A 27,706-nucleotide genomic window follows, 5' to 3' on the forward strand; every position below is an offset into this window, starting at 1 on the left:
GATTGAAAATAAACTGAAACTAATATGAATACACCAGTGCCACTCTCACTCATACTAGCTGATACTACTCACTGGATATCTAGTTAAATGTAGCAATTGCATCAAATCCAGTTACCCAAGACATGCTCACAAATTGTAATCTTTTCAAAAATATTTTTCACCCCCTCTCTTTTTTTTTTCTTGCAACCTGGCTTGCACTTTTTTTTTCTTTTTCTTTTTTTTTTTGGTGGTGGTGGTAATTGAATACTGTAATACCAATAATCATGCTTTCCTTCTAACTTCTTTCTCTTTTCTCTCCTTTTTTTTTCTCTCTCCCCATAGAGAAAATGGAAAGTGATGAAGAATATGAGCGTCGCCCTCGGAGGCGCGATAAATTCCGCGGAGAGAGAAGGGATTATAATGACCGGAGGGAGAGGGACGAAAGAAGGAGGGATGACTGGCAAGATCGGTAATTATTGCTTCCCATTTACTCTTGTTTCCTGCCACTTTCCACAGATCACTCTGAACCACAAGACGACATTGTGTGTGTGTGTTTATTTTAAACAAATCGATGTACAAATGTGTATAATTTATGTACTACTGTATGTACAGTTACACATGCTGTAGTGTAGTCCTACAATTGTTCTTCTTTTGACTCGGTGTTTTGAAGCTTAATCTGTATTGACCCTTCCTCATCATTTGAAATTTCGTTCAGTACAGCAGTCTAAGCATTTGTGTGACAAACGACTATTGATGAATATTGCGTGTATGTACACATGTAGGTGTACATCTCATACTATGCAAACTATGCTTAGATATGAATACATCTTGAAAAACAGGATTCCCACCTGCTACATTATTTACAAAGAAGACAATCTAGTTTGGCCATGAAATTGTTTTATGATATTTCAAGTGAAAATGTAATAATGCAAAGAGTCAGCGTTTCCCAAGGCTATAATAGCGCGACATTGTAATATGGAGCCATGCCCTAATCTTTCTCTTCTCTCCCGTAGGCGCGCACAAGTGGGTAGGATGTCTCCTACTCAAATGAGGAACAGGAAGTGAGTAAACAAAGAAAGAGCAACAACAACAACAACCACTAAAGAATATTGCTTCTTAATTCATTCGGAATTCTCTTTTTTTCTCTCTGTTTGGACTTTACTCCTTTTAAACAAATTTACTTGTAAATGTTAAAAAAACATGAATCTTAGGTGGAAAAGTACAACTTCAGGAAGTGTGTGTGAATAGTCAAATGTTCACCCAATACACTGTGAAGGCCACATGAAAGTACCTTGTAGTCAATAATTCCTGAGCATTCTGCATATGAGAGTGCAGCCATTGTCGTCCCGGTTAAAATATTGCATGTTTTCCATTTTTCACGTAGTAAACACCTGCAAATCTGTTAATACTAGTCTAGATCCTGGACTCTTTCTTTGAGCAGCTAAAGCTGTATGCGTGAAGTCGAGTTATGGCATGATCCCAAGAACCAGAGAACAAAAGAATCCTCAAATTTATGAGGGAGTCATTACTTGAGAGCAATCACTCTGAACTATTTTTTTTCCAGTTCTCGGGATCGCGCTATCACTTCGCTCGACTGGTACAGGTATAGTAGCTCGAGTAAAAGATACCATAAAAATGTCCAGTATATAGACAGTGCATTTCAAGCATCAGCATATCATATACACTTACATGCAATATTATCTAAACATAGTGCTTTACAAGCATTAGCACATGCAATATTTTGATGATGGTGCATCAGTAGTTTCTCCTTACTTTCTGTCTTCCCTCCCTCTATCTGACATCAATTTAAGTCTGTGAAATATACTCTATAGTTTGTTCCACACTTCAACCGTAGTCCTGATATTTGTGAGAATTCTCCTGTCTACCCTTTTTGCAGTCGCACGTTTCGCAACGAGTGGACCAGAAGAGACTTCCCTGACTACGACAGAGGGCGCCAGGATCGGTACAGCCCGCCATCCCGTCGCAATGACATTAGCCCGCCAGCCAAGAGACAGCGACGTGACTGGTATGTATTTCCATAATCTTACAGACGACGTCGTATATCAAAATTCTCTAGTTAATAGTAATCTTACAGACAGCGTTGTATATCAGAATTCTGTTAATAGCTGTGGAAGGTGATTTGTACACTGTACGTTGAATATTGTGTGGGTATTCAGTAGCAGTTACACATGATGTATTTAGGTAATCAGTTCTGGATCTACAGTAACGGTTTGACTCTTGTCCTTTGTGTATTTCTGCCCTGGCTTTGGATTGCCAGCCCATAAACTTTTGCAGCTTGCACAAGTAGATTGGTTTCTCAGTGTACCAGCATATTGTAATGTGCGTGCTCAGTATGTTCCCTCCCCCCCCCCCCCCCCCCCAAAAAAAAAAAAAAAAAAAAAAAGTACCCAAGTACACATGATATATTTGGGTACTGGTAATCAGTTTTGGATCTCCAGTAAGACCGCTTACAGGTTTCATACTGTTTGACTCTTATCCTCTGTGTATCTTTTCCCTGGCTGTGGATTGCCAGTCCATAAACTTTTGCAGCCTACACAAGCAGATTGATTTCTCAGTGTACCAGCATATTGTACTGTACTTGTACATTATGTTTAAAAAAAAGGGGAAAAAGAAGAGAGAAAAATTACAATGGATTTTCACATTGATAACTTTCAATATGATTAAACTGTGTGCATGCTATTTCAGGGTCTAAGAATATAACATCTTACCTGTATTTTGCAGAAAACCCCATTCACTTTTGGTTAAGTGGTCACAGAGAAATGTGGATTGATGTAAAGCATGTCATGGGTTTGTTTCTTCCAAGTTTAGCACTTGGATGCTCTTGGAACTGCATATAATTATGAATGCGTGAACACAATGGACAGAACTTGGAGGGAAGGGATTCCTGACATGCTCTACAAAGATCCTCATTTTTTCTTTGACCATTGAAGCAAATCGGATAGTGTTTTCTGTAGGTTGTGGGAAATGAATTATAGTTTCACACCCTAAAATTGTATTTGGATTGATTCACAATTTCAAAAGTTATCGTTGCAGAGGGTCCCATTGCATTTTTTTTTTTTTTTTTTTTTGGGGGGGGGGATATGGTACAGGTCATGTATGTAGCAAATGTTCTGAACGGTTTTTTCCCCCAATGACACACTCTTGTTCGTCCAGGGACAACAGCGGCTACGGATATGACGGTGGCCACGGTAACCAAGGTTACGGAGGATATCGTAGTAACTGGGGAGGAGGCGGTGGAGGGGGTGGTGGCGGCGGCAGCGGAGGCGGCATGATGAGAAGCGGCCAGAGAGGGCAGTATCAAGGGCAAGGTCATGGGTCAGTTACACTCAATCTATTCATACTTCAGCGTAGACAGAACAAGTGATGACCTCGGGCCTCACTTTTGTCATCATCATCATCTTCCTCTTCGTCTTCTCTGTTCTCTTCTATGAATGATGACGCAAATATCGAAATGTATAAACAATTGATGGTAAACAGAAATATAGTAAGCCTTGCCTGAGTCGAATAAGTTTGGAGTGAAGAAATAGCTTTGACTTAGAGAAAATTCAACTATATGAGAGATTAAAATCAATAGAATATAAAGAGAAGAGGACTTAAAAAGACCTTCGACTTGGGTGATCATTCAACTTATGCAAGATCAACTTTAGCAAGGTTGACTGCAGATGCGAACAGAGATATTTTGTTGCATGACTGTGTTGGAAATCATAACAGATCATTATTGTTAACATGGCATGATGCCAAATTTTCCATTCTCGCAGCAAGCTATCACTTTACTGTTCACAACACTCGACCTTCAGTTGAAAAGTAATGAGAATAATGTGAAACTAATGCCTGCATGATAAAAATATATGAAATGCTTGCCTCAAGTTTGGGCCAACATTTCTCTACGTTATCAGACTGCTTCTGTCATAAGTGTTAGAGGCAGAGCCTTTCAGAAAGTGAAAGTAGCTTTGCCTGTAAAATGGGATTTGTTTTCTAGTATTACATGTTTGGATGTCGATGGGTTGCTGTGTGATTGCTCCAGTGTACTGGTAGAAGTCACACATTCCAGCCCTGATTATAATGGCTGCCATTGTGTAGCATCAGATGCAGAAAACCACACTCTTAACCTCTGCTCTCTTGGCCCCCTCTGACCTTACCTCCCCACCCCAGCAGGCATGGGATGGACAGCGAGCAAGGGGGTCGTGGGGAGAGCGGCTCTGGCAGCGGCCAGATGCTCAGCTTCAAGCAGTTCCTGGCCTCGCAGGAGGACTCCATCGACGACCAGGAGGCTGTCAAGAAGTACAACGAGTACAAGCTGGAGTTCCACAAGGCCCAGCTCAGCGAGTTCTTCCTGGCCCACAAAGATGAGGAATGGTGAGTGATACACTGTAGTCCCACATATCGATTTGTGCGTAAGGTGTTTCCTCTCCTTTGATGAAAAGTCACAGCAGTTCTGTCAGTGGCAGATGGGGGGGGGGGGGGGGGGAGGGGACAGAGAGATGAAGAATAATTTACATGCATTGTGTATGAGAGTCCTATTGATTTGTCCTATTCGAGGATTGAGGACAAACTGAGAAAGAGATAAATTCATGCCAGAGAAATGTTGATGACTACTATGCTTGAAAGATGACTAGAAAAAAATATGTTTGGCACAAGGGTTATCATATAAGATGGTTGGATGGGCTGCACCCAATGGATTTCATGATAGATTTAATACCATGAAGAAATGCTTTGCACTTGAATGATATATCGGAGTGATGACTTGTGATGTTATATCAATAGCTGTGTTTTTAAAGTTTTCTGTACAATTCTTTGTTTATGTTACTTCATTTGATTCATTTGCTGTACATTCCTGCTCTGTACCTGGAACAGGAAAAAACAAACAAACAAAATATGTTGGCATTTTATAAAACCACCTGCCATGTATTTATTAATTTGAATTTAGTGATTCTGTTTTTGTTTTGTTTTTTAAGTCAAAGCAGATGTGGGATGTAGCAAGAGCAAATACTGTGAATGTGTTTGATATCATCAACTGCATTTCTATGTCAGAAAAGTTATCAATATCAATTGGACAACTTTCTAAGGTTTTATAAACAAATTACAACCTGTATAAGAGAAATGGACAAATCGATTGATTCCCATGAACTTTGGACATACAAAAAATTGTATATTTTTTTTAAAAAGTAGAACACGGAAAAGACCTTTTTACCAGTCAGTATAAAGCTTGCACTGAATTCTCTTTTATGCCATTATGTTTAACCCTTCCATTTTCACAGCGAAGTGTTGATGAAGCGTTACTACAGCTGGAACCGCTTTTAGAAATGCTCCATGTACGACCCTCATCTTTATGATTTCTTTGTGTCGTTGTAAGCTCCCACTGTGAAACAATGCAGTGGTTGTAAGGTCGTGTCATATCTCGCGTACTACCCCCTCAGTATACTAGCACAGAATCGCGATACACCTCCGAGAATTTGCCATTGTTTATGTTCTCCCGCTCTCTCACTAAAAATGCTGACGACGATCAATTCATGTCATGCTGATCTCGCGACTCCGAAGCGAATAAGTAAATATTCACGGCAAGCCCGGATTTGAAGGAGATTTTGTGAAACCTGCGTGGGCACCCTCTGTGAAGAACGAGTTCCAAGGAACTCCAGCCTCGCCGACGCGGTCTGTCTTTTTTAATTTTCAGAAAAGCCCTAAATGAGTCTCTTAGCCAGCAAGGCTGGTGCCTTCCGAGACAGCGCCAGGCTGCCGGCGAGCGGGAGGTTTGGAGGACGTTGTGGCTAAGTGTGATATACAAGCTTTACCCATGAACTTTGACCCGCAACAGGGATGGGGCAGGCAAGACACATGAGGGACAGAAAAAACAAAAAACAAAATAACAACAAAATAACAACAAAATAACAACAATACAAACCTTTGTTGGATATGAACCTCCCAGAGTTTAAACAGTGTGATTGTATTTAAGAGATTTATGTCAAGGTAGATTGAATAGTAACAATTTGGATTTATTTGATTTCATATGTACCAAGAAATTGAACAATATTCCCACACCAAATATGTTCCAGTTTTAAAATGTATGTTGCTTTCTTTCAAGTTCATGCTGTTGAACATTATTTGCATTTTCTGAGGCTTGTTAGAGACCTGTAAACTTAATGATCTGGAAAAGTTCTGTATGTGTAGAGATATGACCGAATATCTGTGAGGCTAGCCCATCCTATTTCAGATATCAAACTCAGTAGAGTACAGTATATGACAAAGGCGCTTCTAACTTAACTTGTATGCACCTTATGTGAAGTTTGGGCATCTAGAATGTTTTGGGTTTGTGCTCACAAACATTTATTTTTGGGATATGACAGTGAGAGAATGTGGTGGCATTCTATCCGGGAGCGGCAATGTTGATTCATCCCCGTGAAATTTTCCAAGCAGGACATGTTTTTACCTGATTCATTGCCCAGAGTGGAGGTGGGGCATTCAGTTACTCTGAAAGTTTCCCTGATTTGTTAATATTTTTTGCATTCTAATCAGATTTAGATAAATTCTACTCAGGGGGAAGTTGAAACTGTAAGGAGGGGGGGGGGGGGGGGAAATGCAGACATTAAAGACAGATAAATCTTGAAGCTTGCTGATGTAGTTGGCAATAAGAAAACTCTTTTCTTTTTTTTTCAGTAATAAGCCTCTATTTGCAACTGCTTTTAAGTCCAATGCAGTCTAATACTTGTGGTAGCCAGACCATAGTTATCACTGTCCAAGTCGAAGAATGTAGAAATTAAGTTCTCTTTATTTTTTCCCGGGTTCCAAATTTTTCCAGTTGTCTTAAAACAGGAACAAAAGCAGTATCTAAACTTGTGAACCACAATACACTCTTACTGAATTACTAGAGGGATGCACAGAGATAAGAATGATAACTGTCAGTGAAATTGCGTTTCATTTCGAAGCCCCTGTGGAGCTTTAGTAAATCAGAGACACTCAGATACCCTCAGAGATTATAGAAAGAAAAAGTGTAATTTTTTAGGCCTTTTGGGACTGTCCAGTTTCTAACGCAAGAATCCGCTGGCTGCCCCATTGCAAAAACCCCAGGTTCCGCACCAAGTACTACCCGGACGAGTGCGAGCGGCAGCAGGCCGAAACGGAAGATGCCATAGACCGCCGTCTCTGTGTCTTCATGGAGTTCTTCAAGAAGGGCGACGTGGACAAAGTCGGGCTGCAGTCTGACCGGTCGGAGGGTGTGATTCGTCTCTTGGACTCGGGTAAGAGTTTATCTCCTTGCATTCTGTCAGTCACAAAATACTAAGTTGCCTAGTTCATCACTGAAACAGTCCCTCTATCAAAGAGTGTACTGCCAAACCAGAAACATTCGCGGCATGAAACCTTGAACATGAATTTCCCCTGCATGTGAAACCCAGTCACCTCACGATTTTCACTGCATGATGAAGATAGCATGTAATTTCAGCTCTATCTTTTTCATAGCTTCGTATCTACACAATTATATTTATATACAATTTTCTGAAAATGTTATGACGTTATTCGCTTACTCTTCTTTATTAGCGCATGTCAAGTGGTTGAGGAAAACAGAGTTTTGAGAAAAACGCCTTCAAAGTTTCCCTACTGACGCTATCATGATCAAGGGGAGGCAAGGCAGTTGTCAAAAGAGGGTATGCTCCTCGCGACCTCCGCGATGTTCATTCAAGCTTAGCGCCAGCGGTTTAAGCACGACCAATCAGTAATCAGGATGCCACATACTGACCAATAAGATCGCTCTCTTGTTGCTAGGGTTGGAGTCTAGCAACAACTTTTGTTGTAGCGGGTCAATATATATATATTTTTAACTGGAAATATTGTTAAGAATGCCTTTTTAACAAGGAACTATTTTACTGTGCATTTGTATGCCTCTTCCTCAAAGGGTGCTAGAAACATTATTTCTGTATGGTGTGCACTAGGGAATGTAAAACAAGTAAAGAGATCTCCAATGCTTTAGTAACTATCTTTGCCTTGTTTTCTCGGTCTCTCCTCAATGGATAATCTCAGTCGTGATACGCCTGGAGGGTGGAACAGACCTGGACCTCAGCATCCTGGATCAGCCGGAGCCCACCAGAATCGGAGAGAGGGAACGGAGTGTGTCGGAGTCCGCCAGACCCCCCAAAGTTGAAGAAAAGTAAGGCATTATCCAAGTGTGCACAAGTCGCAGGTGGTGGCCCACGCTTTTTCAAGCATGTTTTGTTCAGGAAATCTGTGCTGTCAGCAATTGGTATCACGCAATCTCACGAAGCAGCTAAAACTGTTGCTGCTAGTCTTCCTCTAAAAACTGTTCATTCCGACAGTACCAACACGTATTTGTGATAAAAAACGTGGATTTGGTCCACGCTTGTCAGAACTTGTTTCTGTTCAGATTCTGCACATTATTGCTTACTCTATACATATGAAAAGCATACTTTCTGTGCTTAGAAGATAGTTTTTTGTTTCTTATGCACAAAGTAAGTGGTCATTATGTTCCGCCTTCCTCATCAGCATTTGCAAATGAAGCTGTGATAAGTATTGAATAGAAAAGATTGGGATTTTCTCTTTTATTATCATTATTTTTCTTTTTTTTGGGGGGGGGAATATTTGATTTTGACGATCTGCTTCTTCTGCTTTATTGGCATTGTGAGATAACCTATTTATATTCTTTCTCTTGGAAACATATTCTTCATTTAGAAAGAGGTGTTTGTGCAAAGAGGAGTGTTTTCTGTTCTACACATTGGACTAAAATATTACTTTTACCCTTCAAGACTCCAGGATTCCAAGAAAGAGGAGGGCGAGGAAGATGGAGAGGAGGTAGAGAAGGAGGAGAAAAAGGCCGACGTGGAGGATGGAGAAGCAGAGAGCAAGGAGACAGAAGAGGACAAAAAGACAATGGAGGGAGAGGAGGGACCAACACCCCCACCTCCCAAAGATGTAAGTTACTGTATACGGCATATATTTATCGAGTCTAAATTTGTTTGTTTGTTTGTTTTTTGAATCAGGACTCCCCAACGATTTTGCGAGTGGATAAATTTGCGATTGTGGAGCATAGTACTGAATGGATAAGTGTTTGCATGCATGTCACAGTCATTTAGGGATCAAGCCAATATTTTCGTGTGTCTCATGAGATTTGTGAACATATAAAACCTCACATTATTTGGAGACCTGCAGGTGATTTTCAGACTTTAACATTTAAACAACTATCTATTTGTTATACTGAGTACAGAGTTTCAGAATTTATAGTGAGTGGGATGAGGAGTAAGAATGTTTTCAAAATTTATAACAAATTACAATAAACAAGGGTGATGACATGGCAGCCTCACCTTAAGAATGCACGAGTTGGGGATCAAGGAAGCAGAACAAAAAAAGGCATGCATAGATTCTACACAGGTGAACTTGTTAAGTAAGTGGTATTGTAATGGAATTGCACTGCTACATTTCTGAAGTAAATGAGGCTCCTCTATGTCGTCAACACTGTTTAGTGTAATTTGTTCAAGATTTTTCAGAGTATTGGCCTTTCTGCTCAAGGACCACAATAAATTCCACAAATCTATACATGGAGCTATCGATTCATGTACTACATGATGTGAAATTATGAAAATCTTCTGGAATGTCCCTTTCAACAGTATGTGGCCAGTGTCCAATGTGACTGCAGCATGACATCCGACATGTGTATTTGGTGTATTTGAATGTGTTTGTTTTCATACACACTGAATTCAGTCATTGCAAAGATATGCATTTACAAGATTCACAGCACCCATTGTAATTCAACCTTGGCATTTGCTTTTGTATGTTGGTCATTTTTATATGGACTACTTTAGCTATCTTGTTCTTTTTCTCATATCCTGCAATCTTCGTGTAGGATGACAGTAAAGTGTCTCTGCCAGAGCCCATCCCGCCACCTCCTGCCCAAGATGATGAGAAGAAAGATGAAGAAGAAGCCGAAAAGGTAAAAAGAACCTCTTACACCCCTCCCACACATGCTAACAACACCAGCAACAACACTGACACTGCCACCCACAACACTGACATCATCAACACTAAACAGTGACACCACCAAAGACACTGACACCATCACCACTAATACTGACAACACCACCACTAACCCCAACAAAATCACCACTAACACTGACACCAAAAACAACACTGGTAACAATTACTGCAATACTGACACCACTGCCCACAACATTGACACTACCACCCACAACACTGACACAAACACCACAAATCCCGTCACCACTGCCACTAACGCAAGCACAATTGTCACCAACACTAATACCACCAACCACATCAACAAAGAGAAGCTGTAGGATATTGGCAGTAGACTTGTTCATATCCACTGTTCTGAATAGATTTGATCATTTTTTTTTTTCTTTTGCTCTGTAAATATCTAGTTTGGAGGAGGTTTTCCAAAGAGACAATGCCATTTGTCTTTATAGTTGTGTCATGTTCTCTGCATTCAAACCCCTCTGATAGTTCCTTTATGCCCTCATGATTTTCAAAATATGTAGCACGTGCAACAATTTTTGGTTTCTTTAATGAAAGCAAGATGGAAGCATTGGTCTTTGATTAGGTAGGGGCGTCAATTTCGATGAAAGGAGAAACTGAAAGACTTTTTTTTTCAAAAGTGATATTAGACCATTTCTCTTATTAGTCATCCGATCAAGTGGTTCTCCATAAGTTTAGAGAGCATCAAATTAGTGAATGTCTTAAGTCCTGCAATGTTTTCTGTACACCCACACTCACTCTCTCGCAAAATTCAAACTTCAGGAGGGGGACACAGGACACCAGTCCAAGAAGAGGAAGAGGGGGAAGAAGCGCAAGCGTCCCAGGGACCAGGAGTACAGCGACAGCGAGAGCGACATCAGCAGCAGCAGCGGGAGCAGCGAGTCGGAGGAGTCTGATCAGGAGCAGGAGATGCAGGAACCAGAGCCTGCCCCTCCAGGTACGGACGAAAGTCTTGCGATTTCTTCCTCTCTGACATTTAACATGTTCCTTATGGGAACCTGTTGTACAAGGTTCCCGAAATATAGACAGGAGTGTCTACATACATGGCCTAAATTCGTGTTTATTTGTGTTATGCTTACCAGAAAAATATGATTTTGATCGAAAGATTTGAGTTCATAATCTCTCGTCCGATCTGTATTTCCCATTGTTTGATGGCACATGCCGTTGACCATTAAAAGGGGATACATGTACTCTACTGCTTGACTGCTTTCACACAAGCTTATAGCTGATCTGTGCATTCTTTGTCGATGGGCAAAAAGAATCTCATTTGGGGGCCTTAAAGGTTCTCAGAGAATCATGGAAGGAACTGGTTTATTCTTGGAGGACAGGGCCTGTCATTTGCAAGCCTTCTTAAATTTCCTCATGTAATTGTTAGGAGGGTAATATCTGGTATTGCTGAGGGTGTTTTGAGTTTGTCATTGGATATAAAGATTCAAAATTTTCCATTTTACTGATTGGTGTTAATTGTAGTTTTGGTGAGAAACCCTTGTGTCTCCAAAGTCTCCAAAATTTGATGAAAATCACTCTTGGATTAATTGTCAGATAATCAGCTTAGTGATGTCCTGTTCATATCGTAGCTGTATTACTACAAAAATAAAGTAGCTGTGGCATATCAAAAGATGTTAAAGGCAATCCCATTTCTTATACCTTCGGCAGTCACATTTTTTCTTCTTTTTTTTTGCTCTCCTGAACATTTTATTTTTTTGTTTATATGCCTCCGCCACGAAGTGGTGCCGGAGGCATTATGTTTTCGGGTTGTCCGTCCGTCCGTCCGTCCGTCCGTCCTTCCGTCCGTCTGTAATGAATTTTGTGGACAGGGTAACTACCAAAACCTTTTGAGGTATCCTAATGAAACTTGGCATGTATGTGTATTAGGGGGTGAAGTTGTGCCTATCAACTTTTGGGTGCACATGCTCAAGGTCAAAGGTCAAAAGGTCAAGGTCAAATGCTTAAAATTTTACTATTTCCCCCATATCTATGCAATGCCTGAAGATATTTTCTTGAAACTTAGTGTACACATGTACTACCCAATTAAGATTCTCTGGTGAAAGTTTGGGGTCATGAGGTCAAAAGGTCAAGCAAAATGTTAAAATTTCACTTTTTTCTCTGTATCTTGGAAATTGTTCAAGGTATCTTCATGGAACATAGTATATATGCATCTACTGACTGGCAGTGGTTATCTAGGGAATTTAGGGTTCATGGGGTCAAAGGTTAGGGGTCAAAGGTCAAGGGCAATACTTCAAAATTTTACTCTTTTCCTTATATTTATGCAATGCCAGCAGGATTTTTTTTAAAACTCAATGTATGCATGTATAACCCAATAGAGATTCTCTGGGATTTTTTTTTTTGCCAAGAACGTCAAAGGTCAAAAGGTCAAAGATCAAGTGAAAGTGCTGAACTTACTTCTTTCTCCATATCTCGGAAGTGGCTCAAGTTATCTTGAAACCTAGTACATGCTGAATTTATGTATGTTCTGCCTGACAGTGATTCTCTTATAAATCAAAGGCCAGATGAAAATGATAACAATTTACTGTTCAATACAGAAATTGCGCTTTGTCTCCATACCTTGAAAATTACTCAGTGCATACAGTAAACTTATGAAATGGTCAATGTCAAGTTAAAGTTCTTAAATCCCCAAATACATGCTCTCCTATTCATCCAATTAAACATAGGTCAAGGAAGGTAAACATTCAATACATTTGTGACAATCATGTCATTTTAATATTTTGCCAATTTTGTGAAAATGTAATCACACATTGTCCACATGTACTATAGACCTATTAGGAGAATCATGCATTATGGCGGAGGCATACCAGTCGCCATAGCGACATTTCTAGTTTTTAGATACAAGGTTTTGTCACCCCAAGAGCGTCACGTTTTACAGCGACACTGATTTGAATGCTGAGGTGTGCTCACCATACCACACAAGCTGTCTTTTTCAGCAGCAAAAACAGTCTGTGTCAAGAAGAGATTCCTAATGGCTACCCATTCAGGTCTTTTGTCTGTGACATCATCACATGATGAAAACTTCAAAATCAAACAAACTGAAGCATATTCGTCAGTGTATTCAATGTGTGGGGTCTCTTTTTTGTTCCAAAACGATCACATCAGGTTTGGAGAGCAACACAGACAAGGGAGCGTCGGAGAGCGACAACAAGCTCGAAGAGGGGGAGGCGAAGGAGGAAGGGGAAGAAGGTGAGGAGGGAGAAGGGGAGAAGGAGGAGCAGGAGGAGGGGGAGAAGGAGCCCGAGCAGCCCAAGCCCCGTGCCCTCCACAAGACCTTCTCCATCTTCATACGCAACGTCGCCCCGATCATCAAGAAGGAAGAAATTGTGGCGGTGAGTGTTTCAGGCCATTTCTGTACTTCCTTGGTAATGCTTGAGGATACTAGGCACGTATGTTATGCCTCCACCAGGAAGTGCCGCCAGAGACATGATCTTTTTCTTCTTCTTTTGAGTTCCTCTATTGTGACAATTACCATTATGAGCTCCCTCATGGACTAGACGATTTATTCAGAGAGGTTTCAGTAATAATACTGTGGGATATGTTACAATATCGTTTGATCTTATACAAACACTGCCTGTGGCAAATTATTTTGAGAGGGCCCCATTTGTTTTCATCATATTCAACGACAATTAGGCACACATGAAAATAAAATGAAACAAAATAAAACAAAAAGTTGTGATCCCCCCCAAATAAAAAAGAAAAAGGAAAAGAAAAACATTTTGTACAATGCAGTGAAATTCTTTTATGCATGCTTGTGATATCTTATGTTAATAAGAACACACATCTACCAAGTCTTCCTAATTTTGCGAGAGGCTCCCTAAAAACCAAAAGTCCTCTTATACACCTGCCAGTATGATATATGAAAGCCTTACTAATGTGGGAATCATTTTTTGCCCGTTGTGATAGAAGCAAAACACAAGTATCTCCCGTATTGCTCTTTGGTACCTCCCTACTTTTTATGTGTGACTGTTGGCAGCCTTGAGAACAGTCAGTTGTGTTAACCCATAGCAGAATAGTCCCAAGAAGTATATTTGTACAGGTGTCTATAAGAAATGTGTGTTACAGCAAAATCAGCTGTTCTCCAATGAATTAAGATGCTTAAACTATTACTCATACATACACGTGTACATGACATATGACTATGTGGCTTTATGATTTATAATCGTTGTAACACATCCACTGATTTGTCAAACTCATGGCCTTGCATCATTACATATCACATTATGATAGCCATTGATGATAGAAGCAATTGCCAGTAGTTTTTGTAATTGAATAAAAAATCTGCATGAGTGACATAAGGACTTATGTCTCTGTATGCTATCTTTCATCTCACCTGTACCCAACAGCTCTGCAAGAGGTACAAGGGATTTATGAGGGTGGCCTTGGCCGAACCCCAGCCAGATAGGAACTTCCAGCGACACGGCTGGGTGACCTTTGACCGCACAGTCAACATCAAGGAGATCTGCTGGAACCTCAGCAGCATCAGAGTAAGTCTGGAAATTTAGACAAAGACATCCAAAGGAAACAAAAAAAAAAATAAAAGTAGTTCAAAAAAAAGATAGAAGAAAAGGTTATGACAGTGAATTCAGTAGCCTTTCACTGTATTGCAGTTGTGGCTCCCCCTTTAGATTTCTTTTCCTCCACCAGGGCGGCATTTTCTTTTCGATTATGTGGAGATTATGCTTATGTGTTATGCCACATTTGATAAGCTATCTACTAAATACTAAAATAACCAAGTGTATTTATTCATGACTCCCCCCCCCCCCCCCCTTGTTGATGTCAAAACAAAGCAACGATTTGAATGCTAGTAACTTGAATGAAATGGACAAGAATGTAAAGTTGTTACCTCCTTGTCATGTTGTAATACCCATCTCCATTCATGGGTTCACCTCCTCCTCTCCCTCAGCTGCGAGACTGCGAGCTCAGCCCCGTGGTGAACCGTGACCTGGCGCACCGCATCCGGGCGGTCAGCGGCATCTCGGCCCACAAGGTCATCGTGCAGGCCGACCTGAAGCTGGCCGCCCGCCTCGTCCAGCTGATGGACAGCAAGCACGAGCTGTTCACCGGGGAGCCCGGCTGGGACGCCCGCAAGCAGAAGGCCAAGGAGGACAAACAGAAGGAGAAGGAGGAGGAGAAGAAGAAGAAGGAAGAGTCGGAGGCCGCGGCGGCCGCGGCGACGGCGGGCGGGGACGCAGAGAAGGGCGAGAAAACGGAGGAGGGGAGCATCGAGGAGAAAGAAGAGGTGGGTGTGTCTTTCTCTGGCCCACTTAGGAATGGTTTTTCATCAGTTGACTGTCATTTGCTGTTTTATATCTACAACTTTACCAGTTCCCTTCTTTTGATGAGTAGATTTGTTCCAAGATTTATTTTAGGATTACTGCTGTTTTCATGAGTTTGGTCCAGAGGAATTACTTCTCTTCGAACAAGTGACAGGGTTTGTCTTCATTGAAGCTGATCTCCCATCATCAAAATTTCAAAAGTTACATTTTCTGATTTCTGTGTGAAAAAATATTTGATGTAGTTTATATACCTGGCTTGTTAGTATTCAAATCATTTCTGTTTGAATTGTGTGGATTTGAGAGAAGACAGATTACACTACAACCAAACACATTTTAGAGAAGGCTATGGTGTAACATATTTCATTTATGTTTGTATTTATACCCCCGCCAAACTAAGTTTGAAGGGGGTATATAGGAATCAGCGGACGGTCGGTCGGGCGGTCGGTCGGGCGGTCGGGCGGTCGGTCGGGCGGTCGGGCGGTCGGGCGGTCGGGCGGTCGGTCGGGCGGTCGGTCCGTTGCAAATCTTGCGTCGCGAACTACTTCCTCAGTTTTCAACCGATTCCCATAAAACTTGGCACAGATGTGTGCCTTGGGTTGTAGATGTGCAAGACGTATTTTTTGACAGTACCCAAAAGTACGTTGCCATGGTAACGGCATATTATGGGCAAAAATGGGTACAAATCTTGCGTCGCGAACTACTTCCTCAGTTTTCAACCGATTCCCATAAAACTTGGCACAGATGTGTGCCGTGGGTTGTAGATGTGCAAGACGTATTTTTTGACAGTACCCAAAAGTACGTTGCCATGGTAACGGCATAATATGGGCAAAAATGGGTACAAATCTTGCGTTGCGAACTCCTCCCACAGTTTTTGATCAATTTTTATGAAATTAGGTACAGATGTTCATCTGAATATGTTAATGTGCAAGACACATATTTCCGCAGTGGCAAAAAGTGCGTTGCCATGGTAACGGCATGTTATTGGTAAAATATAGGGCAAAATGCTTCATGGCAAAACTGCTTCATCAGTGTTCTTCCAATTCTCATGGAATTCATATTGAATGTTTGTCTTAGGATATAGGTCAGCATGACACATTTCTTGACAGTGACAAAAAGTATGTTGCCATGGTAACAGCTCACATATTATGAGCCAAAATGATGGAAAATTTTGTGTGGCAAACTACTTCCTCAGTTTTTGCCCAATTTCCATGAAACTTGGTACAGATGTGTGCCTTTGGTTGTAGATGTGCAAGACGCATTTTTCGACAGTACCCGAAAGTACGTTGCCATGGTAACGGCATATTAATGGCAGAAGATCAAGGAATGATCTTGCGGATTTAACTACTTCCTCAGTTTTTTGACCAAAGCTTATGAAATGTTGTTTTGACCAAAGCTTATGAAATGTTGTTTGGTGGGGGTATAACCAGTCGCTGTAGCGACATTTCTAGTTAGCATCTAAAATCAGGCAGAAAATGTAGGTCACAAAACAGTGGATGGTTGTCAAAGTGAAATTAATTTCTTAACTTTTTTTTTTCTGACATGAAATGATGTCAGAAACATTGTATTTTCTTTCAGTTTCCTGTCTACCCCAAATGTCTTTGAAGCGAAAGCTCACATCATTGGAATCAACTGATTTTGACATATGAACTTTTTTTATTATTTCCCTTCGTCTGATTTGCCCACGCAGCCCAAACCTGTAAAGGAGGAGCCACGAGAGCCCCTCCCGGCGAGGAACCCGATCCTGGAGAACATCACTGACTACCTGGTGGAGGAGCTGAGCGCCGAGGAGGAGGTGTTGCTAGGCAAGAAGGCGGACGGGGAGGAGGAAGGGCAGGAGGTCGGGGATGTGACCTTCGAGAAGGATGAACACCTGTGTAAGGTAGGAGTGACAAGCTGGGGGCGGGGGTTGGGAAGGAAGGAATGGATGGAAGGATGGATGGATGGATGGATGGATGGATGGATGGATGAATGAATGAATGGATGGATGGATGGATGGATGGATGGATGGATGGATGGATGGATGGATGGATGGTGAAGTAATGATTAGTGAAGGACTTGGAGGGTCTTAAAATGATTCATTGTTGATGAATATACAATGTATAGTTGGATGGATGGATGGATTAATAGATTTATGTATGCATGTGTATATGAATGTATGGATAGTTAGATGGATGAATGTAGATATGTAAAGATGACTTATAGGTGATAATTGGAGAAAAGATGAATATTAGCCAGGGAATAAGGGGTGAATGAATGGATACTTTGATGGATTGTTCACTGGTTATTGATAGTGGATGGATGATTACTGGATGACATATGAATAATGGATAAATGAATATGAATAGTTATTGAGGGGACAATTATTAAACAGATGATAGATAGATGAGTTTATCAGTTGCATCTTCATTGAATATTGAATGGTTAGTTCTTGAGGATGATGAATGTTGTATAGCTAAAATTATGCCTGATTGATAAATGAAGCCTGGATTGAAGATGAAATGTGAGTGAAGATGATGAAGAAGCTGTGCTCATATGTGCAATCCTTACACACTTTTGAATTTGTTTCAATCATGTTGTGTCATCCAAACCAGGTCTTGGACAGATTGCTGCTCTACCTACGCGTCGTTCACTCAATAGACTACTACAACTGCTCCGTCTATGGCATCGAAGACGAGATGCCCAACCGGTGCGGCATCATGCACTGCCGGGGACAGAACCCTCCGACAAGAATCACGCAGAAAGACAGTAAGCATATTTGATAGGCAAAGCAACTCTAAACTGTCAGCTCATGTTGAAGGCAAACAATGCAGTCATAAAATTCTCATGATCAGACATACTTTAAGACCAGCAATTATTGCATGCATTTTACTTTCATAAATTTTGTGAGAGCCAAGATTTACAAAATTAGAATGCAGACAAAAATTCTTGTCTACACTACATGTGTATATGCATTGAATGCCAGTGGCAATTCTGGAAAAATTTCATGCCGCAAAAGAGGCCACCGCCTCCAATTCACAAAAATGTATAGCTTTACAGTGTGCTAATAATAAAAAGGGTGAAGAAATAGCTGAACCGCAGACATGCATGTAGCAGTGTGTCTGATGCTCCTACGTCTGTTGTCATTCATCATGTTTGCTCTGCTAGTGATTCTCCTGCAGGCAAATCTTAAGTTGTTTTTTTTCTTACTAAGATTTCATGCTCCTTTATGCTCTTCCTTTACAGTATAATGTCTAAATTTGGAATTGTTTCCATCCTCCCCCCCCCCCACTTCTCTCTTCTCACAGTGGAGAACTGGCAGACCAACTTTGAGAACAAGCTGCAGCCCCTGATGAACATCAAAGCCAAGATGAGCGATGAAGAACTCACAAAACTTGGCAAGAAAGATCAGGATCTATATCCTTTTTATCATTCTAAAAATATTATATATTTATTCACTGTGGACAATTCATTTGCTCTGTGTGATTTACAATGTCTTGCTCTCATTTTGTATTCGAATTCTTTTTGGGGGGGTTTTGTTTTGTTTTGTTTTGTTTTTGTGTTTTTGTGGTTTTTAGCTCACCTGAGCCAAAGGCTCAAGTGAGCTATTGCGATCGCCCTTCGTCCGGCGTCCGTCGTGCGTCGTCCGTCGTGCGTCGTGCGTCGTGCGTAAACTTTTTACATTTTCATCTTCTTCTTGAAAACCCCAAGACCGATTTTCATCAAACTTGGCAGGTAGCATCCCTAGGGGGTTAGGAACTCAATTTGTTAAAATGGGCACCATGCCCCACCCAGGGGGCCCCCAGGGGGGCCCAAACCCCCCAAAATTAAGGAATCTGTAAAAATCTTCTTCTCTAGAACCAGAAGTGATAGAGCTAAGTTAATACTATGAGTTAGTACATTGATGACTGTAGTTTCAAGTTTGTTCATGGCAGAATCAGGGGTGCCCCCCTTGGGACCCAGGGGAGGGGGGTGGGGAAGGGTTCTAATGGGGCCTAAATTGTACATTTTCATCGTCTTCTTGAGAACCCCATGACCCATTTTCACCAAACTTGGCAGGTAGCATCCCTAGGGGGTTAGGAAATCAATTTGTGAAAATGGGCACCATGCCCCACCCAGGGGGCCCCCAGGGGGCCCAAACCCCCCAAAATTAAGGAATATCCGCAAAAATCTTCTTCTCTAGAACCAGAAGTGATAGAGCTAAGTTAATACTATGAGTTAGTACATTGATGACTGTAGTTTCAAGTTTGTTCATGGCAGAATCAGGGGTGCCCCCCTTGGGACCCAGGGGAGGGAGGGGGTGAGGAGGGGTCCTAATGGGGCCTAAATTGTACATTTTTATCTTCTTGAGAACCCCATGACCTATTTTCACCAAACTTGGCAGGTAGCATCCCTAGGGGGTTAGGATCTCAATTTGTTAAAATGGGCACCATGCCCCACCCAGGGGGCCCCCAGGGGTCCCAAATCCCCCAAATGAAGGAATCTTTATAAATCTTCTCTAGAATCAGAAGTTATATATAGAGCTGAGATAATACTATGAGTGAGTACATTAATGACTGTAGGTTCAAGTTTGTTCATAGGAGATCCAGGGGTGCCCCTCTTGGGTGGGTGGGGGGGGGGGGGGGGGGGGTGGTGGTTGGAAGGGTCCAAATGGGGGCCTGAATTGTACATTTTCATCTTCTTCCTGAAAACCTCATGATGGATTTTTGTCAAACTTGGCAGGTAGCATCCCTAGGTGTTCAGGATCTCAATTTATCAAAATGGGCACCATGCCCCACCCAGAGGGCCCCAGGGGGCCCCAATCCCCCCAAATTAAGGAATCTTAAAAAAATTGGGCCCTTATTGTACATTTTCATCTTCTACTTGAGAATGCCTGGTCAAATTTTGGTAGAGCTGTGAATAATTTAGATAAGTGACTGCGTGAAAGGTGAACTTGCGATACTCAGGTGAGCGCTAGACCCGCGGGTCTCTTGTTTTTTATATTGTGTACATTTAAAATTTGGCATTCTAATCTAGTTCTCTGTGTTGGGCAGAAATTAATGCAAACAGGTTCTATTGACTCAGTGTATCGTTATTCAGTATAACAGGTTTGGTTTAGTAGAATATGCGAAAGTTTCAGGCAAACTCAATGCTGTGGGGATTTAAATGCAGTAAGCACAGTGTCGTCCTGTCTAGGCTCTATATACACAGGTAAAGCAGATACTTGCAAGTAGAATAAAGTTGTTCCATTTGTTTAAAGTGGGGGGTTTTATTGCCCACCAAGTCATGATGTGTGAAGCACTTTTAGAGATACCATTGCCCCACTCATTTGGATTAATTGTGCATATGGACTAGCTGTCGTTAATAGATGTCAAGCGCTTTTAATTTGGAGAACATTAAAAAAGTGTGACAGGAGGAAACTATCCCCAGAGTAAAACTTTTCCTTGACTGAGTTTTCCCATACGGAGGTGGACAAGTTCATCAAGGCTAACACCAAGGAGATGGCCAAGGACAAGTGGCTGTGTCCGCTCAGCGGCAAAAAGTTCAAAGGGCCAGAGTTTGTCAAGAAGCACATCTTCAACAAGCACAACGACAAGATTGAGGCTGTCAAGAAAGAGGTTGGCAGAAATATATTGAAATAACATCACCATTTTTGTCCCACCTTATGCTTGCAGAGTGTAGAGATCTAATTCTGTAAAAGTGGAAAAGCTTTTGTGGTGTCGAAATTTCCGCACATTTCGTGCAACCAGAAACCAGTGCAAAACTTAAAAGCGTGTGAATATTTTTACTGGCTATATGATCGAGGAGTTCAGGCCTTGATTCTGCAGAATTAAAGACATGCAAAACTCATCTTACCTGACCGAACGCGTAAAATCACTCGCATAAAAATATCCGCTTTTACAGTATGGTCTATGGAAGTGGAATTGATGAATTGAAAACGTGCAGAGATGCTGATTGTCACATTTTTGCAGTGTTTTGTACTGTTTCTTTTGTTTTTATTAAAAATGACAGTTTCATGGAAAATACTCTCTTTCCCAAATTGTATTACTCAGGGATGTGAGAGTTTTGAGTTCAATCTCATTCAAGGCTATTTTACTCTGCCCAAAACCCACTTTTCAGACTTATTTTTTTTTTTTTGTAGTTCAAATGTGTTGAAATGTTCACTGTCAAATGCAATTCAGACTTTTTGTCTTAAGTTTTAGATTTGCTCAGATTTATTTATTTTTTTTCTGCAAGTACTCTCACACTCTTGATTAACCCGTTGAGGACAAGTCCTGAGTGTACTCGGGCTAACGTCTATGGAAAATGCGTGTTGTAGCAAAGTCAAACTGTCCTCAGCAGGTTAATACACATGTATGTTACTAAAAAGGAAAAAAAAAAAATTTCCACCAAAAATATGCTTTTTTAGCACTCAGAATACTGCAATACTTATTACAAGGTCAGCATCCTTGAACATGCCATGTCATGCTAGGGCTTCTCATATTTGATGTCTAGAAAATGGATCGGCAGTCTGCATTCAGTGTACACAGCCAGCAGTGGGTTGAGTAAACTTCATATGGTCCCTTTCTCTCTCTCTGTCTGTATGTGCCCAGGTCCTCTTCTTCAACAACTACCTCCAAGACTCCGCCAGGCACAGGATCTTGGAGTCCGCCAAGCCCAAGCCGGCCCCCAGCAGCTCCCGGGAGGGGCAGGGCGACCAGGGGCACAACGGCCAGAGAGGCGGTTACCACGGCTACCAGCAGCAGAGTAGCTACGACGGCCAGCGCGAGAGGCAGCAGCAGCCTCTGTATACTCAAAACAGAGGTATGCTGTTATTTTAGCTTGCTCAGACCTGTCATATGTTGTGTACTGCAATGCTATCCTTGTAATATGATATCACATTATGTACAATATGTCCCAAAAAAATTTCAATCAGATTTTCACATCCATAACTTCCAATATAAATGAACAGTCTAAGTGCTACTTCAGGGTCGTAAAATATAACATCTGAGCTCTATTTTGCAGAAAACCCCATTAAATTTGGTTAAGTGGTCACAGGGAAATGAGTATGGACTGTTGTAAAGTGTGTCATGGGTCTGATTCTTCCAAATTTAGTACTAGGATGCTCTTGGACCTGCATATTAATGTTGAACACAATGGACAGAACTTGGAGGGAAGGGATTCCTGACATGCTCTGCAAAACTCATTTCTCTTTGACCACTGAAGCAAATGGGATGGGGTTTTCTGTAAGATGTAGGTAGTAAGTTATAGTTTCATACCCTGAAATTGTATTTTGATTGACTCACTATTTTTAAAGCTATCATTGCGGAGGGTCCTGTTGTAATTTTTTGGGGGACATGTGGTACATACCACACATGTGGTAAACCCAAGACCTGAAATTATATCTCATGATATTCTGTGCCATGAAGGCAGACACTGATATAGTATGGACTGGCCGTGAAGGGAATACATTATTTATTGCCTGTACTAGAATTTTAGTAAGGGCAATTATTAATGTTGTATCCCCTTCAAGGCCAGTCCAGATCATTATTATTACCCATTTCTGGCATTTTGAGCAGTATCAGAAATTATCATAATGTAAACTTTGTACAACTTCCCTATAACAAAATTTCACTAGGCACCAGCTTTAGCTTTGCTCTGCATGCATTGTGTTGCACGGAAACCATGCATGCACACCTGCACAGCTCAGGCATGCGGCATGGGTAACTAGCCAGCACACACAGTTACAAACATGCGTTACACATGGAAGACATTTGCAGTGAATGTCCTCCATTTTGGGAATTAGCCCTCTGTCATGAAACTCCTATCACTGGCAAATTTTCATCACCAAGTGCCCAGATACACCATTACCTTATTTTTTCACACGTAAATCCCATAGGCATTTGTAGAAGAGGGGGATGTTAACCCCTATTTCCCTGCTGGCACTAACAACAAGGGGAATGCAATGTCGTAGAACCGCAGCTGAGATGTCTGATATGGGTAATGATAAATTGTGTTGCCTGATGGAGGTTGCATTTATCCTTTTCTGTATAGCCCTTTGATATCTTTGTCCTTGTGTTTTCCCTAAGCTCTGTTTTGTCATCCCTTTTACATGCCTCTATGCCAAAGCATGACAGAGACATTATGTGGGGCTTGACATTAGCAGTGGCCATGGGCCACCAAGGGCCAATAATGATTGATGTTGGGCTACCAAATTGTAATAATGCTATCTTTTAGTGGCCCAATCTGCTTGCTAAATTTCAGAATGAATGTGTGTATTTCATATTATTTTGGGCTAGTATGATTTTTTTTTTTTTGGGGGGGTCAACAAAATTTCAAAGTCAAATACTTTTGGTGGCCCAAGCTGACCTTGCATAATTATTCCACAGTTAATTGCTTTGGTCTTCAAACATAACCCTTCTAAAGTATTCCTTGGCACCCTTCCAATCGCAATCATAAAAGAGAATGCCCATATGAAGTCTTTACACGTAATATCTGGTGCAGATCTTTATTGGACATGCAATGTATGCAACTTTCTTTCATTTCTTTTCAGCAGAACTAAGAGGTTCAAGGTGGAGTAGTTTTTCATGTTCATTCTGCATGATTTCCTCTCAAAACAGTACCAACATGTGTCATAAAACATTGCTGGCATCAATACGTGCTGAAGGCTAATTTATGGGTCATTTTGAGTGAAACTTGTGATTCAGAGTGGAATTAAAAGTGCAGCATTGCTGAATATGGTTTGAAGGGTGGTTATGTTGTGTTGGCATTAAAAGATATATGAAAGACACTATTTTTATGCCTCCGCCACGAAGTGGTGCCGGAGGCATTATGTTTTCGGGTTGTCCGTCCGTCCGTCCGTCCGTCCGTCCGTCCGTCCGTCCGTCCGTCCGTCCGTCCTTCCGTCCGTCTTTCCGTCCGTCCGTAATGAATTTTGTGGACAAGGTAACTATCAAAAGCTGTTGAGGTATCCTAATGAAACTTGCCATGTATGTGTATTAGGAGGTGAAGTTGTGCCTATCAACTTTTGGGTGGACCTGCTCAAGGTCAAAGGTCAAAAGGTCAAGGTCAAATACATAAAATTCCACTATTTCCACCATATCCATGCAATGCCTGAAGATATTTTCTTGAAACTTAATGCATACATGTATTACCCAATTTAGATTCTCTGGTGAAAGTTTGGGTCATGAGGTCAAAGGTCAAAAGGTCGAGTAAAAGTATTAAAACTTCTTTTTTTTCTCTGTAAATTGGAAAATTGTTCAAGGTATCTTCATGGAACATAGTATATACATGTACTGACTGGTAGTGATTATCTAGAGAATGTAGGGTTCATGGGGGTCAAAGGTCAAGTGCAACACTTCAAAATTTTACTATTTCCCTTATGTTCATGCAATGCCAGCAGGATTATTATTTTTTTTTACACTTGGTGTATGCATGTGTAACCTAATAGAAATTCTCTGGAGAGTTTTTTTTTTTTTTTTTTTTTGCCTCAAAGGTCAAAAGGTCAAAGATCAAGTGAAAGTGCTGAACTAACTTTTTCCTCCATATCTCGGAAGTGGCTCAATTTATCGTGAAACTTACTGCATATTTATGCATGTTCTACCTGAAAGTGATTATCTTAATTTTAGGGTCAAAGGCCAGATGAACATGGTAACAATTTACTATTCAGTACAGAAATTGCACTTTTTCTCCATACCAGTACCATGAAAATTACTCAATGCATAAATGTATGAATGTGTCAAAGTCAAGTTAAAGTCCTTAAATCCCCAAATACATGCTCTCCTATTCATCCAATTAAACCAAGGTCAAGGAAGGTGAACATTCAACACATTTGTGACAAACTTGTCATTTCAATATTTTGCCAGTTTTGTGAAAATGTAATCACACATTGTCCACATGTACTATCTAGACCTATTAGGAGAATCATGCATTATGGCGGAGGCATACCAGTCGCCATAGCGACATTTCTAGTTTTAGACATGAACTCATATCAATAAAATGTTCTGCTGTCAAAGATACACAAATGATCCAAGGATTAGTTTGCAAAGATGTCTACATGTCCGATAAACATTTGATAAATTGCTATCATAAACATTTGATAAATTGCTATCACTCCACCGTTGTGATAGAAATGTAGGGTGGAATTTCTTATTTATTTTTTGGGGAGGGGGGAGGTTGGGGGATGTAAGTGCTTCTTCTCTTCTGCCTCAACCCACCCCCACTACCCCTTGAACCACCATGAAATTTTTCTTTTCTTTGCATTTGCATTTTTTCTTGGAATTAGATAGAAAAAAGATTTTGCCTTGAGCTTAACTCCTCGCTGATGTTGATGTGTGTGTCAACTTCCCGACAGGTTATTCGCAGCAAGGGCGGGGAGGATACGACCAGGGTTACGGCTACTCCAGCCAGGGACCGCCCCAGAGGCAGTACCAGCGAAGGTGAGGCAGCAGCCCGGTGAGAAAAAGAATATTGGGCGTCATTTGCGGTGAAATGCCACTTGCATGTTTGCATGGAATTTTTCTGGATAGATCTAAACGAACAGAACAGTTGGAGTTTTATTTAATTGCACATACAGAAGGCAAGTCATTAAATATCAAAGTCTTTCATGATTTATTCAGAGATATTTGTACATTTGACGAAGCGTTATCGTGAAAAAATAACAAAAACAAAACAAAACAAAAACCCAGTCCCCTATTGGTTTGTACAAGGAACATAGATATGATGTTTTGGAGTGGATGAATTTGCAACTACTACCTCCTCTCCTTTCAAGATCCTGTAAAAGTGGAAATTTTCGCGGTGTTGAAATTTTTGTGCATTTTGCGTGACCAGAAGCTAGGACGAAAATAAAAGCACATAAATATTTTTGCATGCCTTATATTCCACTAATTGATGTATTGATTCTGTGGAATTAAAAACATGCAAAATTCTTCTTACCGGCCAAGCGCAAAAAATTGGTTGTGTGAAAATATCCACCTTACAGTACGTCATCACATCAAATTTTCCAGCAAAATAAATTTTCATTTCGCCAATTTGTTCTTTGGGATAAAATCTGCCATCATTATAGTTTCATGTGAATCTGCAATGTAGTTGCCCTCATTGACAGGTAATGATCATTTTATGGGATAGTTTCCATCACGCCTCTTGTGTACTTCCTATGATCCTACCATAGAGACGTACAGTCACTCCAAATAAGTTGACTGTGCATATATGTCAGATAATTAGCCAAGTCGATGATAATAAAAGCCCCCAGTTTACATCCAAAGCATTACACGTATTGTTCCTCATTCCTCTGTACACACAGAAGTCAAACATTGCGCAGGTCATTGCGTTTTCCTCGGTCCATTCAAGACGCAGATTTGACTGTAGTGCAATACAGTCAATTGTATTTTGCAATTTGTGATGTGTTTTTACTGCCTTTAAAGGTAGGGAATCCCATTTGCATGCCTTAAATGAAGAGTTGTATAAATACAGTGGTATGTTGAAGAGAGTATCATTTTAGAAACTCCCATAAAGTATTGAAAGTGGAAGGTAACATTTAGTACATTTTTATTGACCGTTAGATTTTGAATTGAATTTTTTTCGGGGCTCACCGTAAATTCCAGCACATTACTAGGCTACCTTTGCAGACCCATGCACTGCATGTGTGTCCATCATATATATTTTGTGAAGAAAGTTCATCAAAACTTACAAACATTTCTATATATATTCTTGCCACACACTCTATATATTATTACATCAGCTCTCATACTTTTAGATTTGTGTTTATAGATAAAAAAATACAGAAGACTGCAACAAAAAAGCTTAAGTGTGGCTGACACACAGAACTACTGAGTAGTTGAGTTTTGTGCATTATTCAAATTGTAGATAACTGTTGACTTCCAAATTTCTCAGCAGTGGCCTAAACAAGTCCCCAGAGGTTCATATCTAACGTTTTGCTGCATTTTGGGAGGTCTGTAAAAGGTATCCCCTACCTTTAAATGGAAATGAATGAATGAATGAATGAATGAATGAATGCATGTATATATATATGTATGTATGTATGTATGAATGAATGAATGAATGAGCAAATGATTGAATGAAGGAACAAAATACATTCTCCAGCTGTACTTTCAATCTCTCCACAGAGGTGACCCACGCTCCATCATCCAGTATCGCGACCTGGACGCTCCTGATGACAGCGACTTCTTCTAAGTGGGCAGATGCATTCTCCTCCTCCTCGTATCCCTCTTAATGTTTGTTTGACGCTGCGTCGTCTTTCCATCATCTTCCTGACTTGGGACCACGGTTCCCCGGTCTACCGAGATTTATTTTGCGTACCAATTAAACAGATCGATAGTGCTGTTACGATTCCTGCGAATGCTTGTCTTGTGTGTGCATGTTTCTGATTTGTCATTCAACTTACCAGGTAGATGTGTGTTTAAACTTTGTAAAAGTGGCAAGCTCTATCTGCAAATTCTCTCCCAGTGAAGAAAAACAACAACAAAATGAAAACAAGA

At 40.8% G+C, this 27,706-nt stretch overlaps 1 protein-coding gene across 1 annotated transcript; it reads left to right on the plus strand.

Annotated features, from left to right (window-relative positions):
* Positions 1-326: 326 nt before the first annotated feature.
* On the plus strand, positions 327-27,706 carry LOC139736336 (serrate RNA effector molecule homolog). Its single transcript, XM_071647092.1, has 20 exons — positions 327-448; positions 993-1,040; positions 1,877-2,005; positions 3,154-3,315; positions 4,156-4,356; positions 7,063-7,232; positions 8,011-8,137; positions 8,751-8,916; positions 9,845-9,931; positions 10,753-10,927; positions 13,102-13,328; positions 14,343-14,483; positions 14,903-15,238; positions 16,963-17,154; positions 17,867-18,020; positions 18,560-18,668; positions 20,695-20,848; positions 21,824-22,034; positions 25,564-25,648; positions 27,335-27,706. The coding sequence occupies exons 1-20, from the start codon at positions 327-329 to the stop codon at positions 27,399-27,401; spliced, it is 3,063 nt and encodes a 1,020-aa protein (XP_071503193.1). The 3' UTR covers positions 27,402-27,706.

The sequence above is a fragment of the Diadema antillarum genome, unplaced genomic scaffold (genome assembly GCF_040938485.1).
Source record: "Diadema antillarum isolate AM-2024a unplaced genomic scaffold, OU_Dant_1.0 seq00000637_RagTag, whole genome shotgun sequence".
Lineage (NCBI taxonomy): Eukaryota > Metazoa > Echinodermata > Echinoidea > Diadematoida > Diadematidae > Diadema > Diadema antillarum.

Coding starts and splice junctions, on each gene's coding strand:
- LOC139736336 (XM_071647092.1), top strand. CDS start 327: ATGGAAAGTGATGAAGAATATGAGCGTCGCCCTCGGAGGCGCGATAAA. Junction 4,357..7,062: donor GCCCACAAAGATGAGGAATG/GTGAGTGATACA, acceptor CAAAAACCCCAG/GTTCCGCACCAAGTACTACC. Junction 9,932..10,752: donor ATGAAGAAGAAGCCGAAAAG/GTAAAAAGAACC, acceptor TTCAAACTTCAG/GAGGGGGACACAGGACACCA.